General features: G+C 41.9%; 2 protein-coding genes across 3 annotated transcripts in view; one reads left to right on the top strand and one right to left on the bottom strand.

Annotated features, from left to right (window-relative positions):
- CAMKMT (calmodulin-lysine N-methyltransferase) overlaps positions 1–13,944 on the bottom strand; it is a 401,051-nt gene extending 387,107 nt beyond the window's left edge. Inside the window, exon 1 of the mRNA XM_082672327.1 lies at positions 13,786–13,944. Coding sequence (XP_082528453.1) covers positions 13,786–13,923 — 138 coding nt within the window. The 5' untranslated portion in view covers positions 13,924–13,944. The remainder of the gene's footprint in view (positions 1–13,785) is intronic.
- A 473-nt stretch (positions 13,945–14,417) lies between these two features.
- Positions 14,418–14,950, top strand: part of PREPL (prolyl endopeptidase like) — a 54,368-nt gene continuing 53,835 nt past the window's right edge. Inside the window, exon 1 of one of the 2 annotated variants that reach the window (XM_082672870.1) lies at positions 14,418–14,543. The gene's annotated coding sequence lies outside the window, so the exon portion shown is untranslated. The remainder of the gene's footprint in view (positions 14,544–14,950) is intronic. The other variant, XM_082672871.1, reaches the window with a different exon arrangement.

Raw genomic sequence — 14,950 nt, 5'->3', positions numbered from 1 at the left:
CTTTTTAAATACTTCATTGATAATCACCGAAAAATGCTAAAGAACCAACTTATTTTGAAAACTAGTAAATGAGGAGAAAAAATCAAGTATTTATCTGTCTCTTCTATATGAACCATAACTGAGAATATCCAAATGGAAGTTGAGGGGAAATTTCTCTTTATACTAGTATTCCAAGTAATAAATGAGGAAGGAACAACAGAACATCACCATTTTTCAACTCCTTCATGAATTCATGAACCTAGGTAATCATCATTAAGAAGAGAAATAACCAGACATCACTATGATTATTGATGAAATCTCACACCACTATCATCTTGACCAATTAAACAAGACAAAACAAAAAACATCAAATCTGAATCTGATCAAGCCTCTATATCTTACAGGAAATAGGAAATACAGGGAGAGAGGAACACATTAAACAACATCATCAAGTGCAATTAGCAAAATTCAAATTATGGGAAACTACAAAACACCCAGTTGCTTCTAAAATAAACGGCAAGGGTTGAAAAAGAGACATGCTGAGGGAATATTTAGATTAAAAAGACTTGTACATATCAACCAATAACAATATTTGGAACTTAATTTGGATCCTGTTTTCAAAATAATCAAACTGTAAAGAAAAATTAGGAGACAATGGAAAACTTTTGGAAACTGACCAGATATTTTATGACATCAAGGAATTATTCTGGATAGGATATGGTATTGTAATTAATTTTTTAATGTCATCTTGTATAGGTACATACTGAAATATTTATAGAAAAAATATGATATCTGAGATTCGCTTCAAAATAATCTGGTGAGGGTTGCATAATGAGAGAACAGAAATGAAACGAATTTGGTCCAGAGTTAAAAATAGTTGAAGCTTATGGATACCTGAGTGGTTATTAAACTATTTTTTTCCACTTTTGTATATGTTTGACATTTCCCATAAAGTTTTTTTAAGATATAAAGCGCTCTAATAGTCATAAACAAATGAAAAATAAAAAGATATGAAAAACCAAATATATTTGCAAGTTAAGCAATAAACTTCTAAATAATCTGTGAATGAAAAAAAGAACACAATGGAAATTAGAAAGTATTTTAAACTGAATAATAAAAATACATTTCAAGGGCGGAGTCAAGATGGCGTACTAGGAGGACTCGGAATTTATCTCTCCTCACAACTAGGGCACCTGCCAGGCACTGGTGAGGGACCACGGAAACCTAAGGGGACAGGAAGAACCCCCAGCGACCAGGTAGGACATGGGGCATGGGAGGAGTGAAGGGGGAGAAGTGGAGGCAGGATGGGACTGGTGCCCCTAAGGGGCGGCTGGGGGAGGGGAAGGGATCCCATGCTGGAAGCGGTAAATTGGGGGACCATTGGGAGGGCAGAGGATCAAAAGGGAGTGTGGCCAGGTTTCTCCTGCCCACTTGGGTGCCCAGGAACCTGCTAAGATCCCAGGCCTCATCCTCTGCCCACCGAGGCCCCCTCCAGCCATGCGGGTCCTGAGGGAGTGAGAGGGAGGAAGGGGGAGCAAAAGTAAAGGCCGGACCTCCAGGACTGGCACCCCTGAGGGGTGGCTGGGGGAGGGGAGTTCCTACACCCAGCGGGACCCACCCGCGGTTAGGGGTCCAGCAGTGACGGGGGACACCCTGGGGGAGATGGTGAGGGAGGGGCACGAAGGAATGGAAGGGAATGCAGCCAGTGCCTTCCCTTTCCACTTAGGCACCAGGGAGCCTCTTGGGCTCGGGCCTAATCCTCTGCCCTCAGAGCCTCCCTCCCGCCATGCAGAATCCAAGCCCCGCCCCTACACCCTCACCCAGGGCCCCACCCCTACACTCGGAGACCCCCTCCAATGCGCTGGGCCTAAACCCCACCCACACACCCTCACTCAGGGCCCTACCTCCAAACTCTGGAACCCCACACTCCAGAGGCCCTCCCTTCCATGTGCTGCCTCTCCCCTTCCACCCAGGTCTTAAGAAGAGGCCCTGCCCCACACTTGAACGTGGCCCCCCCTCAGGGCCTTTTCCAGCTACATGGGTCCTGAGCCTAGGCCCCACCCCATGATCAAACATAACACCAAATGCCTGGGTCCTGCCCCACCCTAAACCCGCCCCTGCCTAAGTTCCAGCCCCCACCTAAAATTCGCCACCATAGCCAAGGCTTTTTGTTTTTCTTTTTCTTTTTTCTTCTTTTAGACTGGGGTTCTGTTTTACCTTGCTGATTCATTGTTGTTGATTCTTTTATGTTTTTATTTTTCCTAATAAATCTTTTATTTTTCTAATTTTATTTTATTCTTTATACTCTGTAATTGTTCTCCCCTTTGGGCTTGTTCCCCCCGCTTTTTTTTTTCTTTTTTCTGTTGAGGTTTTACTTTACCTTGTTGCACTTGTTTCAATGGTAGTTTTATTTTTCCTAATATATTTTTTATCTTACTAATTTTACTTTATTTTTTATTCTTTGATATTGTACTGCTTTTTTTCTTTCTTTCTCTTTTACCTTTTTTTTTTCTTTACCGTTCCACGAAGCTTGCGGGATCTTGGGTCCCAGGCTGGAGGTTGGGCCCAAGCTCCTGTGGTGGGAGCTCCGAGTCCAAACCGCTAGACTAAAAAAGAACCTAGGACCCTAGGGAATATTAATTGGAGTGAGGACTCCCAGAGGAACGCATCTCAGCAACAAGACCCAGCTCTACCCAACTTTCTGCAAACTCCAGTGCTGGACGTCTCAGGCCAAACAACCAGTAACACAGGAATACAGCACCAACCATCAAAAAAAAAAAAAAAAGAAATGACAGAAAAATATATTACAGACGAAGGAGCAAGGTAAAAACCTACAAGAACAAATAAATGAAGATGAAATAGGCAACCTAACTGAAAAAGAATTCAGAGTAAGGATAGTAAAGATGATCCAAAATCTTGGCAACAGAATGGAGAAAATACAAGAAACATTCAACAAGGATCTAGAAGAACTAGAAAGCAAACAAACAATGATGAACAACACAAATGCTGAAATTAAAAATACTCTAGAAGGAATCAATAGCAGAATAACTGAGGCAGAAGAATGGATAAGTGAGCTGGAAGATAAAATGGTGGAAATAACTGCCAGGGAGCAGCATAAAGAAAAAAGAATGAAAAGAATTGAGGACAGTCTCAGAGACCTCTGGGAGAGCATTAAACAAACCAACATTCAAATTATAAGGGTTCCAGAAGAAGAAGAGAAAAAGAAAGGGTCTGAGAAAATATTTGAAGAGATTATAGTCAAAAAGTTCCCTAACATGGGAAAGGAAATAGTCAATCAAGTCCAGGAAGCACAGAGAGCACCATACAGGATAAACCCAAAGACAAACATGCCAAGACACATATTAATCAGGAAAACCCAAAGAGAAACATGCCAAGACACATATTAATCAAACTATCAAAAATTAAATACAAAGAAAAAATATTAAAAGCAGCAAGGAAAAGGCAACAAATAACATACAAGCGAATCCCCATAAGGTTAACAGCTGATTTCTCAGCAGACACTCTGCAAGCCAGAAGGGAGTGGCAGAGCATATTTAATGTGATGAACGGGAAAAACCTACAACCAAGATTACTCTACCCAACAAGGATCTCATTCAGATTCGGTGGAGAAATTAAAACCTTTACAGATAAGCAAATGTTAACAGAATTCAGCACCACCAAACCAGCTTTAGAACAAATGCTAAAGAAACTTCTCTAGGCAGGAAACACAAGAGAAGGAAAAGACCTACAAAAACAAACCCAAAACAATTAAGAAAATGGTAACAGGAATGAACATACATATCGGTAATTACCTTAAACATAAATGGATTAAATGCTCCCACCAAAACACATAGACTGGCTGAATGGATACAAAAACAAGACCCGTAATATGCTGTCTACAAGAGACCCACTTCAGACCTAGGGACACACACAGACTGAAAGTGATGGGATGGAAAAAGACATTGCATGCAAATGGAAATCAAAAGAAAGCTGGAGTAACAATTCTCGTTTCAAACAAAATAGACTTTAAAATAAAGACTACTACAAGAGACAAAAAAGGACACTACATAATCATCAAGGGATCAATCCAAGAAGAAGATGTAACAATTGTAAATATTTCTGCACCCAACAGAGGAGCACCTCAATACATAAGGCAAGTGCTAACAGCCAAAAACGGGGAAATCGACAGTAACGCAATCATAGTAGGGGACTTTAACATCCCATTTTCACCAAAGGACAGATCATCCAAAATGAAAATAAATAAAGAAACACAAGCTTTAAATGATACATTAAACAAGATGGACTTAATTGATATTTATAGGACATTCCATCCAAAAATAACAAAATACATTTTCTTCTCAAGTGCTCATGGAACAATCTCCAAGATAGACATATCTTGGGTCACAAATTGAACCTTGGTAAATTTAAGAAAACTGAAATTGTATCAAGTATCTTTTCCGACCACACACTATGAGACTAGATATCAAATACAGGGAAAAAATCTGCAAAAAAAAAAAAAAAACACATGGAGGCTAAATAATACACTACTTAACAACCAAGAGATCACTTAAGACACCAAAGAGGAAATCAACAAATACCTAGAGACAAATGACAATGAAAACACAACGACCCAAAACCTGTGGGATGCAGCAAAACCAGTTCTAAGAGGGAAGTTTATAGCAATATAATCCTACCTCAAGAAAAAAGAAACATCTCAAATAAACAACCTAAACTTACACCTAAAGAAATTAGAGAAAGAAGAACAAAAAACCCCCAAAGGGGTTAGTGGCGCAGTGGTTGAGAGTCCGCCTGCCGATGCAGGGGACACAGGTTTGTGCCCCGGTGTGGGAAGATCCCACATGCCGTGGAACGGGAAGGCCCGTGAGCCATGGCCGCTGAGCCTGCGCGTCCGGAGCCTGTGCTCTGCAACGGGAGAGGCCACAACAGTGAGAGGCTCGCGTACGGCAAAAAAAAAAAAAAGTTAGCAGAAGGAAAGAAATCATAAAGATCAGAGCAGAAATAAATGAAAAAGAAATGAAGGAAACAGTAGCAAAGATCAATAAAAGTAAAAGCTGGTTCATTAAGAAGATAAACAAAATTGATAAACCATTAGCCAGACTCATCAAGAAAAAGAGGGTGAGGACTCAAATCAATAAAATTAGAAATGAAAAAGGAGAAGTTACAACAGACACCACAGAAATACAAAGCATACTAAGAGACTACTACAAGCAACTCTATGCCAGTAAAATGGACAACCTGGAAAAAATGGACAAATTCTTACAAACGTATAACCTTCCAAGACTGAACCAGGAAGAAATAGAAAATATGAACAGACCAATCACAAGTAATGAAGTTGAAACTGTGATTAAAAATCTTCCAACATACAAAAGTCCAGGACCAGATGGCTTCACAGCTGAATTCTATCAAACATTTAGAGGAGAGCTAACACCCATCCTTCTCAAACTCTTCCAAAAAATTGTGGAGGAAGGAACACTCCCAAACTCATTCTACGAGGACACCATCACCCTGATACCAAAACCAGACAAAGATACTACAAAAAAAGAAAATTACAGACCAATATCATTGATGAATATAGATGCAAAAATCCTCAACAAAATACTAGCAAACAGAATCCAACAACACACTAAAAGGATCATACACCATGATCAAGTGGGATTTATCCCAGGGATGCAAGGAGTCTTCAATATACGCAAATCAATCAATGTGATATGCCATATTAACAAATTGAAGAAGAAAAACCATATGATCATCTCAACAGATGGAGAAAAAGCTTTTGACAAAATTCAACACCCATTTACGATAAAAACTCTCCAGAAAGTGGGCATAGAGGGAAACTACCTCAACAAAATAAAGGCCATATATGACAAACCCACAGCAAACATCATTCTCAATGGAGAAAAACTGAAAGCATTTCCTCCAAGATCAGGAACAAGACAAGGATGTCCACTCTCACCACTATTATTCAACATAGTTTTAGAAGTCCTAGCCACGGCAACCAGAGTACAAAAAGAAATAAAAGGAATGCAAATTGGGAAAGACGTAAAACTCTCACTGTTTGCAGATGATATGATACTATACATAGAGGATCCTAAAGATGCCACCAGAAAACTATTAGAGCTAATCAATGAATTTGGTAAAGTTGCAGGATACAAAATTAATGCACAGAAATCTCTTGCATTCCTGTACACTAATGATGAAAAATCTGAAAGAGAAATTAAGGAAACACTCCCATTTACCACTGCAACAAAAAGAATAAAATACCTAGGAATAAACCTACCTAGGGAGACAAAAGACCTTTATGCAGAAAACTATAAGACACTGATGAAAGAAATTAAAGATGATACCAACAGATGGAGAGAGAGCCCATGTTCTTGGTTGGAAGAATCAATATTGTGAAAATGACTATACTACCCAAAGCAATCTACACATTCAATGCAATCCCTATCAAATTACCAATGGCATTTTTTCTACAGAACTAAAACAAAAAATCTTAAAATTTGTATGGAGACACAAAAGACCCCAAATAGCCAAAGCAGTCTTGAGGGAAACAAACGGAGCTGGAGGAATCAGACTCCCTGACTTCAGACTATACTACAAAGTTACAGTCATCAAGACAATATGGTACTGACACAAAAACAGAAATATAGATCAATGGAACAGAATAGAAAGCCCAGAGATAAACCCACACACCTATGGTCAACTAATCTATGACAAAGGAGGCAAGAATATACAATGGAGAAAAGACAGTCTCTTAAACAAGTGGTGCCGGGAAAACTGGACAGCTCCATGTAAAAGAATGAAATTAGAACACTCCCTAACACCATACACAAAAATAAACTCAAAATTGATAAGAGACCTAAATGTAAGACCGGGCACTATAAAACTCTTAGAGGAAAACATAGGAAGAACACTCTTTGACATAAATCACAGCAAGGTCTTTTTTGATCCACCTCCTAGAGTAATGGAAATAAAGACAAAAGTAAACAAATGGGACCTAGTGAAAATTCAAAGCTTTCGCACAACAAAGGAAACCATAAACAAGACGAAAAGACAACCCTCAGAATGGGAGAAAATATTTGTAAACGCATCAACGGACAAAGGATTAATCTCCAAAATATATAAACAGCTCATGCAGCTCAATAATAAAAAAACAACCCAATCCAAAAATGGGCAGAAGACCTAAATAGACATTTCTCCAAAGAAGACATACAGACGGCCAAGAAGCACATGAAAAGCTGCTCAACATCACTAATTATTAGAGAAATGCAAATCAAAACTACAATGAGGGGGCTTCCCAAGGGGCGCAGTGGTTGAGTGTCCGCCTGCCAATGCAGGGGACACGGGTTCATGCCCCAGTCCGGGAAGATCCCACATACCGCGGAGCGGCTGGGCCCATGAGCCATGGCTGCTGAGCCTGCGCGTCTGGAGCCTGTGCTCCGCAACAGGAGAGGCCACAACAGTGAGAGGCCCACGTACCGCAAAAAAAAAAAAAAACTACAATGAGGTATCACCTCACACTGGATAGAATGGGCATCATCAGAAAATCTACAAACAACAAATGCTGGAGAGGGTGTGGAGAAAAGGGAACCCTCTTGCACTGTTGGTGGGAATGTAAATTGATACAGCCACTATGGAGAACAGTATGGAGGTTCCTTAAAAAACTAAAAATAGAACTACCATATGACCCAGCAATCCCACTACTGGGCATATATCCTGAGAAAACCATAATTCAAAAAGACACATGCACCCCAATGTTCACTGCAGCACTATTTACAATAGCCGGATCATGGACACAACCTAAATGCCCATCGACAGATGAATGGATAAAGAAGATGTGGTACATATATACAATGGAATATTACTCAGCCGTAAAAAGGAACGGAATTGGGTCATTTGTTGAGACGTGGATCGATCTAGAGACTGTCATACAGAGTGAAATAAGTCAGAAAGAGAAAAACAAATATCGTATATTAACGCATATATGTGGAACCTAGAAAAATGGTACAGATGAGCCAGTTTGCAGAGCAGAAATTGAGACACAGATGTAGGGAACAAACGTATGGACACCAAAGGGGGAAGAGGCAGGAGAGCGGGTGGTGCTGGTGGCATGAATTGGGTTATTGGGATTGACATGTATACACTGATGTGTATAAAATTGATGACTAATAAGAGCCTGCTGTATAAAAAAAAAAGTGCCTTGATAAAATGTTTAAAATAAGTCAATACTATGTTAGTTTTTCTCTCTTTTACATTTACCAATATAAATATATGTTCATCTTTAAAAAAAAAAGAAAATGGACAAAAGACATGAAGAGACATTTCATTGAAGTGATATACAGATGGCAAATAAGCATGAAGAGATGTTTATCTGCAGCAATTGTTAAAATATGTAAATTTCCAAACCCCACTCAAAATTCACTGCTCTAGAAAGTTTTTGCTTTTAAAATTTTTTAAATTGTGGAAAATATTGGGTTGGCCAAAGCGTTCCTTTGCGTTTTTTTGTAACATCTTATGGAAAAACCTGAACAAACATTTTGACCAACCCAATACACAAAACATAAAATTCAAAAAAAAAAGACAAATGCTTTCACACCTAGAGCCTTCTAAACATTTTAGTTTCTTTACTGCACAGTTAAAAGTTCATTTCATTCAAAATAATTATTGATGGAATATTTTGTTTTTAGACTGATAAGCTACATACTTCTAATTCAAGAAAACATTCACATTCACCTTTTTAACCTAAAACACAATCCTAAATATTTTTAAGGAATCCAATGAAACCAATTATTATTTTTTTTTAATAAATTTATTTATTTTGGGGTGTGTTGGGTCTTCGTTTCTGTGCGAGGGCTTTCTCTAGTTGCGGCGAGTGGGGGCTACTCTTCATCGCGGAGCGCGGGCCTCTTACTGTCGCGGCCTCTCTTGTTGCGGAGCACAGGCTCCAGACACGCAGACTCAGTAGTTGTGGCTCATGGGCCTAGTTGCTCCGTGGCATGTGGGATCTTTCCCAGACCAGGGCTCGAACCCGTGTCCCCTGCATTGGCAGGCAGATTCTCAACCACTGTGCCACCAGGAAAGCCCAAAACCAATTATTAATCTTAATAAATCAGAGACATAAAAAAGAAAATCTCCTCCAATCACTGATGTATATGTCAACAAGGTTTGAACAGCGGGGGTCAGGGGTGAGCATTACATGTAAACACTTAAGGTTAAAGTATGTTCTGCAGAGTACACAAAAATCTATGTCATCTGTGACTATAGCAGTATAAAGTTCTATAATCCATTGAAATGTCAGTTTAACTTAAACAATGGGAAAAAACCCTTATAAATACAATGATGTATAAAATGTTGTCAACAAATAATTCTCTATGCAAAAAAAAAAAGAGTGAAAAAGCACGAATGACCTTGCTCAGCCCCTGCTGCAGAAAGTGATCCAAGTGATGCCAATAAAAACCAATGAAGAGTCCATCCCTCAATTCTTCACTTATGTAGGGATCTAAACCACAACCCTCAGTGCAAGATCTACAAGCACATCACACAACCATTCTTAAGACATGCTCTCTTGGTGTCTGTCTGCCATTTTCTACAATGGAATCAGAAGGCCTAAAAAGAGCACAAAATACAGTACATCTCTAGTAACTGATTCTCTGGATTAACAAACACTCTCCATTCCCTCTATTAAATATTCAGACTGGACCACGTGAACTGAATAGTGCCAGTGCACAATCCTGCCCTTCCCTGCTGAGTTGCTTGCCAAGTTAACTGTCCTTCTTCACAAGCTTTTTTATACCACCTGTTGGTATTGTCATGAATTAAATATTACAAAAACTAATGGAATAACAATTATTAGGAAGAAGGTCTTAAAGAAATCTAGTCCCACTCTCTCATTTACAAATGAGAAAACTGAGGTCCAAAGAGGGTGCTCACCATCATACAAATAGTTAAGGGTGGTAGATCTGGGACTAAAATCAATTGTATGAAATTCTATTCCAGAAATCATGCTGTCTCTTTCCGCATTGACAGTCTCAAACATATATCATCCTGCTTTAATTTAAATTGTACTGTGAGGGACTTCCCTGGCGGTCCAGTGGTTAAGACTCTGTGCTTCCAATGCAGGGGGCACAGTTTCGATCCCTGGTTGGGGAACTAAGATCCCACACGTCGCGAGGCACAGCCAAAAAACTAAAAAAATAAAAAAAAATTTAATTAAAAAAATAAAAATAAATTGTACTGTGAAATATTCCATTAATCAGATTCTTCAGCCAAGTATTCAGACCTCTAGGCCCCATTATTCATTCTGTAGGTGGTTGTGAGATGTGTGTAAGCATGTAATGGTCATTTGCTACTTTTTCATCTGCTCTACATCCCTTCCCCTTGGGAAATGCCCCTCCCTCTCCCTATGCAATAATGGTAGGGTTGTTATTTTCCCTGCCACAGGGTGGGCTCATGACGCAGGCCAAAGTGCACTAGTCTCCTAGACACAGCAGTTGGTGCAAACTTCGCCTCTTAGAGTTCTTTGGAGGAAATGATTTGGGTGTTGGGGAAAAGGGTTATTTCTTCTGGATCACTAGCTGGGTGGATGATGAAGTTGCCAACAGCTATCTTTGCCATCATGTAATGAGACACAACGAAGAGAAAAATATTACGGAATATCCACAGCCTCTATTGATATTGATCCATAGACTCTCAGACCTCATATGATTAAAGTGGGCACTAGACTCAAAAGTCAGCAATTTTCCATGTTGAGGCAGGAGATAGATGGGCCCCAGGGTGAGCAGCCAGAGTTCATCCCCTGTGGACAGATACTCCAAAATAGCAGGAGAGAGAAGAGCTAAGCCCTGCCCAGATAAGAGATAAAAGACCACATATTCCTCATTCTTGAAGTCAAGGAGACCTTCTCCACTACACACGCCCAGAAAGGCTCCCTGAAGGTCAAAAAGGGAGGGGGTGCTACCCCATAGTAAGTGATGCCATCCTACCCATACACCTCTTCGCTGGAATCCATCTTGGCTAAGAGATGCACGCACACACACATGGGAGGACCCTGAGATATACCGATATGGACTCAGAACCAGACAAAGCAAGATGATTGGCCAAAGGAAACCCAGAAGAAATGCCCCATAAAAGTGATTCAAACTACCACGAGGACACAACTCTCTCTCTGAGCTCGCCCATGTGTCTATCCACAGGTACTCTTTTCCTCCTAATAAACACTTGTTTCACTACTTTCCATCTCTATGTGGAAATTCACTTCTACAACAGCTGATGGGCCAGGGCCTTGTCACTGGCCACTGGTCCCTTGTGGTCTAGTGGCTAAGATTCAGCACTCTCACTGCCACGGCCCAACCTCAGTCTCCGGCCATGAACCAAAATCCTGCTTCAAGCCACTGCAGGCTGAGGCCACCCAAGAGCAATGTGACCTAGTATCAAATGATGAACTAGGACAACCAGGTTTTCTCTCAAAAATGTTAATTATAAAACATAGAAAATATTGAACAGTTAAGGTGAAGGGCCATGAGATAGCACTGGAGCCCTAGTGGAAAGAGAATTGTGAGGGAGAAAACAAGGAGACATAGCAGATGTCATGAAGATGTCACGTAAGAGAGAGAAAAAGAATTGCATATCTTTAGCATTGTTTAGATTCCTCACAGTTTTCCAGTTGGATGCTAACAAGATGCAAATGGTCCATTCATTTAAAACATATTTACTAAGATCCTGCAAATGTTTAAAATACATGGAAGATTCGATTATTATAGAAAAATATTCACTTTCTCCCCTGCTCCCTCAAAGAAAAAAACATACTTCTCTGCCTCCTAACTTTAGGCTTGGCTAAGTATCCTACTTTGGCCAACAGGATATTAGTAGGTGCTTAAAATGTGTTTCAGTGGTTGCGTTTGCTCTCTTATACCTCTGTCGTCACTACGAGAACATGTCAGCCCAGAATTAGAGGCATGTGGACCAAGCATGCAGCATAGAGCCACTCAGCTGATCACAGCCTATGTCAGTCAACTCCCAGGTGGCCCACAAACAGAATAAATGCTCACTGTTGAATGCAGTTGTGACAGTGTAGTTATTTGTTACTCACTGATACAATACACTGAGGATGAGATGCTGTGGGCCACTTAAAGACTGTCCCTTACTCAGCCTTTCCACAATATGTAACAGTATCTACTAAAAATCAACTAGCGAGAGCCGGTGCAGGAGATGGAGATTAATAAAATATCACCTTTTCCCAGGAAGAACTCCTATTGTAGTGAGAAAGTTGGACTCTGATCAAATGATCATAAAATAATGTGATATGAGGTTCACCCATATAGTGAGCTGAAGGTCTAACTCAGCCAGAGGAGTCAGCAGAGCCTTCACATAGGAGGAGATTGAAATAGAGGTCTGAAGGATAACAGTCATTCATCAAGTAGAGAAGTAGAAAGACTCTAAACAGCGGGCACATGTATACCAAAACATTCAACTTCAAAGCATGTGAGGAGTTCAAGTGTCAGCCATAGCTGAAACTTATCCTTATTCTAATGTAGACAACAATTCAGAATGAATATAAGAGATGGTCAACTAGAATTTTTACTAGGAATTACTGAAGTCGTCACGATAAGATTTGATTGATCATTTTAAGGCCCTAATTTACTATTCTGATACTTTAAATTTAGTTGATGTTTATTTCACTATAGAAATTTCCTACAGATAATGATCTATGAGGACTTGCATTTTATTATCCTATAATACCATTTGTAACATTAATTGCAAAACCAGATCATTAATGCCCTGCAAAGGCTTTCAATGCATCAGCAAACAAATGATCTTTGAGTTGTCATGACAGCACTGGAAGGCCACTGTATGAAAAGGTGACTCGATACAATTGCAAACAAAGTAACCGCCAAAATACTAAAAGCACAATCTCAAGTAACCTGGCAATAGCTGGGAAACTCTCCTCGAAATATAAGTCAGAAATGGAAAATGTCCTGTTGAATAAAGTGTTCGGCAGGACACCCCAGGCAGAAGCATAACACTGGGATGTAAACAATAAACAGATTTCACTTCAAGCAGTTTGGAAAGAGCGTCAGTGTCGTCAAATCAGAAAATCTTCAAACCTGCATACGACTGAAGTTACCAGCAACAGTAGCAACTTTTAAGTGCTAAAAGATAACCGCCAGTAAAAAAATCAACACACTTAGACACCGAGAATCTCTCTGATCTCTTCAAACCATAAGATAAACACGTAACTTTCGCGTGAAAGCGAAGCGGGAGGGCGCCGGGGCAGCTCTTGCAACTCCCTTCGCTCTCCGCTCCACGAAAGAAACCGAAGCAACACGTGCAACGTCACTGTCCCAACACAGTCAACCATGCTGATCACCAAGAGAGGGGACAGATTTGGAGCTAGAACCAGGCTAGGAGTTAAGAAGCAAGGGGAAGAAACCAGGGGAAGAAAGTAAAACAGAAGCAGGAACGAACAGTATGGACCGGGGAGCGGCGGTGCCACCGACCCTACTGGCGAGCAAGGAGAAAAGTCCCTCAGATGCAGACTAATGTCTAGAAAGGGATCTTCTCCTTCGAGCTGAGTTTCCCAGGACTCAGCCTCGGCTGCCCCCTCCCTGCCCAATGCCACCTGATACCTCCTTTTGGCGCGACGCTTAGGTGAACCAAGGGGGCGCTTTTCAGGAGGCTCCCAGCAAAACTGTGAGGGAACTCCCAGAGCTGCCAAGGGGAGAGTAGCTGCCTGTCGCTTGCGAGGGGAGTGGCCAAAGGCAAAAGTGAGTCGAGAGAGCTCTACCTTACCTGCCGCAGGAGCTTCCACCGGGCAGCACCCAAGGGCGCCGAGATTGCGGGTCCCTGAGCGGCGCTGCTGCTTGTCCGGCCCTCGCCCGCTGCGCGCTCAGCCTGGCCGGCCCCTGCGTCCGCGACTCGAGACTCCATCCGGCTGGAGCTGGCGAGATACCGCCGCCACAGCTCCCCCCTGCCAGGACCTGCCTACTTCTTCCCTGTCAGGATCTGTGACGCCAGGGTTCCCTCCCACTGCCCTAGCGCGCGCTCTCTCCCCGAATGCCGCATTTCCGGTAGTCGCGTCTCCTTAGCAACCAGGGCAGCGCGGCTCTCGCCACTGCACCATTTTGCTGGTGGCCATCTTGAGTGAGGGCAGACCGGAGAGTGAGGGAACTGTGGCAGACCTAGTGCGACGCCTCCCCCTTTGGTTCCCTTCTCTCCTGTTTCATCTCGAGCTCTGAAGACTAGCAAAGAACCAAAAGGCTTATATCTTTGAGCGTTAATGAACCCAGGAGAAGTAAAAAAAATATTCCTGACCACAATAAAGATGGCGGAATCCACTTAGCGCTCGTGCCAGACGGCGGTTACGTAGACGGCGTGCTGCAAACCAGCTCCGGGCGGTTCTGGGTAGGCTGTCGTTCCGCTAGCTGCAGAACGCAGACTTCGGCTGACCGTGACTGAGGTGGGAGCTGCGCTCCTTCCTGAGAGCATCGGGTTCTCCGGCCTGCCTTCACTCGTTTCGGTGTCTAGAGCGAGACTGACTTTCAGTTTGCGTACGTATGGGGGGCGTAGGCTGGGAGTCTCTTCCCTTCACCCCGTCCTCACCCCCACCCAACCATCCCTCAGTCCCTTGGTCCTAGCTTTTTGACCGATGTCCCTTCACTGCGTGGCACATGGTACCGCTCCCTCTCACACTCGGATGCACAGGGAAAACGAACGGTTTCTCCCAGGAACACCCATTCGTCTACCCTACCCCTATCCCCAGCCTTGCCTGCTGTCTTTTCCCAGTGGGTGAAAGATGGATGGATGGAGGCTGCGGGCACGGATGTAGTGGTTTAGGGCTTTTATTTTATTTTCTTTTATTTTACTTTGTTTTTGCTGGTGTCAACTGCATATCCCCTATACCCACTCCCCCGTTATTTTGCTGCGACATAGAAAGAGGTTAAGAGGGGCAGGGGCG

The sequence above is a fragment of the Grampus griseus genome (genome assembly GCF_964374135.1).
Source record: "Grampus griseus genome assembly, chromosome: 15".
NCBI lineage: Eukaryota > Metazoa > Chordata > Mammalia > Artiodactyla > Delphinidae > Grampus > Grampus griseus.
The sequence above is the reverse complement of the archived record's forward strand: the minus strand, read 5'-3'. Positions and strand labels throughout refer to the sequence as shown.